At 45.6% G+C, this 4,794-nt stretch overlaps 1 protein-coding gene across 1 annotated transcript; it reads right to left on the reverse strand.

Moving 5' to 3' along the window:
• Positions 1-90: 90 nt before the first annotated feature.
• On the reverse strand, positions 91-681 carry LOC105179635. Its single transcript, XM_011103274.1, has one exon. It carries the CDS (start codon positions 679-681, stop codon positions 91-93), a length of 591 nt encoding a protein of 196 aa, XP_011101576.1.
• Between the last annotated feature and the right edge of the window lie 4,113 nt (positions 682-4,794).

Here is a 4,794-nt window from a genome sequence, read left to right on the forward strand (position 1 = left end):
TGTAGCATAATTTGTTCAGTCTTGGCCGCTTTACACCATCCGACAACAGTGCTCCAAGTAAAGGAAGAGCTCATTCTATCTGTCCGAGCCTTACAATGTTTGCGCCTCATCGAGAAAACCCTTTGCCAATTGGACATTACGAGTCAAGTCCCCTTTGTTTCTCCTCTGCTGTCTGAAGACCTGTTTTAGGGCTTTGAGTTTACGTGTCACCGCATACATAGGCACACCAATCACCTCAGGCTGCCAAATATTCTGAACACTGGGGATGAAATCCGGCGATTTTGTAAGGTAATTATCGAACCGAAACATACCTCCATTATGTTGCGGTGAATCCCCATGAAGGACAAGCGGCGAGTGGTCAGATGTCCGGGGTAAAAGACTATGATATGATGAGGTAGGAAACCTCTCAAGCCATCGGTCATTAATAAGAATTCGATCCAGTCTCTTCCATAAACTTCGTGTTGTCGTACTACGGTTGTGCCACGTGTACCATTCTCCTTGCATGGGCAGTGGTAACAACTCGGCCTCCTGAATCCCATTATTAAAATCTTCCATAGCTATCCTTATATCTCCTGATATTCCGCAAACCTCATTTAGATCATGGACAGCATTGAAGTCCCCTCCCACCAGCCATGGGTTATTTGAGCACTGCGGTGCCAGTGTCCCCAATGTACCAGCCATGGGTTATTTGAGCACTGCGGTGCCAGTGTCCCCAATGTATGCCATAGAGTCCGTCTATCTATCGCCTCAGAGGCACCATAGGCAATAGTAATAATACAAGATTCATGTAGTGCTTTTATAGTAACGCGACAGTGAATAAATTGTTCGCCCAGATCAAGAATATGAACATCCAATAGATTATCATCCCAAGCAATCTAAATACGATTTCCAACAGAGGCATAGTCAACAAACCATTTCCATTGAGGTAACAGATACGATTGAGTATGCACGACATTAGAAATACGAACTCGAGTTTCAAGAATGCCCAAGAAATGTAACCTGTACTCAGAGACGAGGTCCTTTAATGCGAGCTGATGGTCTCGTTTGTTCAGCCCACGGACATTCCACACGGCTAGATTCAACATGGATCCCCTTCCGTGGGGCTGCATGGCTTAGGACCCCGTGATGACCCTTCTGCATCATCAAATAATTGTAAAGCATCAAAAGAGTTATAAATGACAAGTGCTTTACCCCTCTCTTCCCTACTTGGTCCCATTTCTAGAGAAGAAGTATCTCGAATCACTGTGTGTTTCTCCCTCCTTTGGACTGTTAATACCTCATTTCCTCGGTTAGGCATCGCCTCCTTATTACTTTCGGATACCACCTGCGTCCTCGGTGCCTTTACTTTGGGGACATATACGGCAACTGGTGTTTTGATTGATTTAGCGGTTTTGTTATGAGCACACTCCTTGGTTGTGTGCCCCAAAGTCATACAGGTATTACACCTCGTGGGTAGCCATTCGTATTCAACATCTATTTTGCATGGCGATTCTCCCCCATCTTCATTTGGTGTCATAATAATTATGTGCTTCGGTAAATTGGATGTCGCATCCAGCATGACACATACACGAGCGAAATCCAGTCTCGTGCATGCCCTCGTAATCGCATCCGGATATAATGGTTTACCGACTCCACTGGCTACTATGTTGAGCCCCTCTTCTGTCCACAACTCCATTGGCAAGTGGCGCAATTTGATCCAAACAGGAACCTGTGTATGTTTCAGTTTCCTCAGTGCCATTCCCGGTTCCCATTTTTGTAATACTATTGGCTGCCCCTGGAACAACCACGGTCCCCCTTCTATGACATCTTCCATCGCAATAACTGTTTTGAACTGAAAAAAGAAGAACCCATTAGTGGTAGCAGTAACCTCAGTTAAATCAGACCAGACTGACATCGCAAACTCCTTCATGTGATGGAAATATGGCCTTTTTCCAAGAAAGTATCCCACCGCAGTAGTCCTCCATCGTTTGGACCCATTGCGAATAATATCCAGTGTCGGGCGCACAATTACTTCCCCATTTTGTAAAGTAGGTGCAATAAATGAGAGGGTCTTGCGAGTGGAGTTGTTGAATGCGTGAACAATTTTATCGTCAAATATATCCTCCGGACTAGTATGCAAAGGAATATTCCCCACAAATAATCCCTTAGGATTAATACCTATTTTCTGAAATTTAGGGTTCTTTTTCAATACATCAGTAGTGACCTCAGCAGTGACATCAGCAATGACATCAGCAGTGACATTAGCATTGACATCAGCAGTGACATTAGCATTGACATCAGCAATGACATCAACATTGACATCAGCATTGACCTCATCAATGACATCATCAGTGACATCAGCCCTAATAGGAATATCATCAATGACATCAGCAGTGACTTCATATGCCACATCTGCATCTACCTCATACACGCGTGGCGCCACATCATCCAAATCGCAGCCACATCATCGCTCGATTCTCCACATCTGTTACCCGGAGAAGTGGCCGGAAAAACGTCTTTCCGTCTGCCCAACACCTCTGTCGCCGTCCGATCACCTGTAACGGAGGAAAATTCCGGCGAGAGCGTAGCAGCACTGTTAGTCACGTTTTCTGTATTAACCGCCGGCGGATTCGCTCTGTCACCCGTTTCTTTTCCGGCCAAGCAGTCCTTCTTCGCCGGCCAGACGCATCGCCATGGTTTCCGAACAGTTAGCGGCACCGGATTAATTTTCCGTGAAACAGCTCGACCGAATTTCTTCTCCCAACAGGTTTTGAGATCATTGAGCGCCGCCATGGATTTTGTATCTCCATCCATTACTCTGTTAGCCAGCGTGATAAATTCGTCGATGTTGAAGTTCGCCGGTGAAGACGAATCGTCACAACCTCCATTGACAGCGCGCTTCAAAGCGCCGCCGCCAAACCCTAGTTCCACGCAACCTTCCACCGACGGCAAGCTTGGATCTTTCCTCAATGGTATGTCTTCTCCATCCCGTACGACGCCAGAAAACTCATCAATGGTCGGAACACCATCTGTCTCCTTCGCCTTTTCAACATGCGTCGTTTCGGCTTCCAAAAACCCTAGTTTCAACGCCTCCATTGTTGCAGATTTTTCAGACCTCATCCTTCCATCCTCCATCATAGAAACATAGTCACAATCTTGAATAGACCGAAGACATCCATCAATCGACGAGAATCCGGCAGAATTTTCTTCATCTTCCTCAATCCGATTTTGCGCGGAAAACCCTAGTTTAGGCAGCGCGAAGGAACTCGTCTTTTCAAAGGCGAGAATAATATCTGTATCAATTCTTGTGGCTTCCTCAACATTTTCACTAATCAGTCCATCATCTACTTCCTCCAAACCGGCGTTATTTACCAGCATCTTCTCAAATCCCGCCGGCGACCTTTCATATGCTATGCGAGTCGTTTCATATTCTGCCGGAAAAATCAGGTTCTCTTCATCCAAAAAAACACCATGGTCTGCCTCCTCATCACGGCCTTCCTCATCGTCGACGTCATCTTCGCCGGCCGGAACTCCACCATCATTTCCAGCCAAGTGTTTAGAAGTTACGGTTTTTGTGTGTGAAGGTGAGGGTGTGCGAGTGTGTGAGAGAGAATAGAGAGGATTTGGAGAGTCCATTTTTTAGAGAGAGAATTTTTGCATTATAACTTGACCCAAACGTTGGTTACTGGACGAGTAGTTTCGCAATGATCTTGTATAAAACATTGCAGCATGAAATTGGTCTAAAATCATTAACCGACATAGGAGTATGTACCTTTGGGATCAGGGCCAAGATCGTGGAGTTGATCTGCTTCAGAAGTTTTCCGGTAGAAAAGAAATCTAGTACCGCCCTCGTAACTTCTTCCCCCACCACAGGCCAAGCCGCCTTGAAAAACCTTGACGAGTAACCATCAGGTCCCGGTGCCTTGTCATCAGCAATATCGAACACTGCTTGCTTCACATCATCCGCCGAGAGTGGAAGGAGTAATTGATTAGCTTCCTCATCAGTGATACAGTGCCTTGCCCACGGTCTAAGATAACGAATATCCACTGACAGCCGTCTTCTGGTGCCTCCTAAGAGGTTCTGATAGTATGAGACAAACTCATGGGCGACCTCCCCTAGATCCGTGTGTGTGAAACCATTCTCATCATTGATCTGTAAGATTCTTCTCATTACTCGTCTCTATGCAATTTTACGAAAGAAAACCCGGGAACATTGGTCTCCGTCTTTCATCCACTGCATCTTGGCTCTGTTGCAGCATAATTTGTTCAAGTTTTGCCGCTTTAGCATAAACGACTCGATAACAATGCTCCAGAAGTAAATATAGCTCATTTTGTCTGTCAGAGCTCACCAACTGTTGTGCCTCATCAAGAAAACCTTTGGCTAGTTGGACATTCATCGTCAAATCTCCCTTATTTCTCCTTTGTAGTCTAAAGACTGGTTTAAGTGCCTTCAATTTACGTGTCACAGCATACATAGGAATACCCACAATCTCATGATGCCAAATATTCTGCACATTGTGGATAAACTCGGGTGAATGGGCCAGATAGTTATCAAATCGAAACATGCCTCCATTATGTTGTTGTATATCCCCATGTAAAACCAGTGGAGAGTGGTCAGATGTCCGTGGAGTAAGGCTGTGATAATATGCGCTCGGGAACCTTGCCAGCCAGCGGTCATTAATAAGAATCCGATCCAGCCGCTTCCATAAACTCCTCATAGACGTACTGCAATTATGCCACGTGAACCATTCACCTTGCATAGGAAGTGGGATCAGCCCCGCCTCCAGAATTCCGGCATTAAATTCTTCGGTGGCC

The sequence above is a fragment of the Sesamum indicum genome, unplaced genomic scaffold (assembly GCF_000512975.1).
Source record: "Sesamum indicum cultivar Zhongzhi No. 13 unplaced genomic scaffold, S_indicum_v1.0 scaffold00184, whole genome shotgun sequence".
Taxonomy (NCBI): Eukaryota; Viridiplantae; Streptophyta; class Magnoliopsida; order Lamiales; family Pedaliaceae; genus Sesamum; species Sesamum indicum.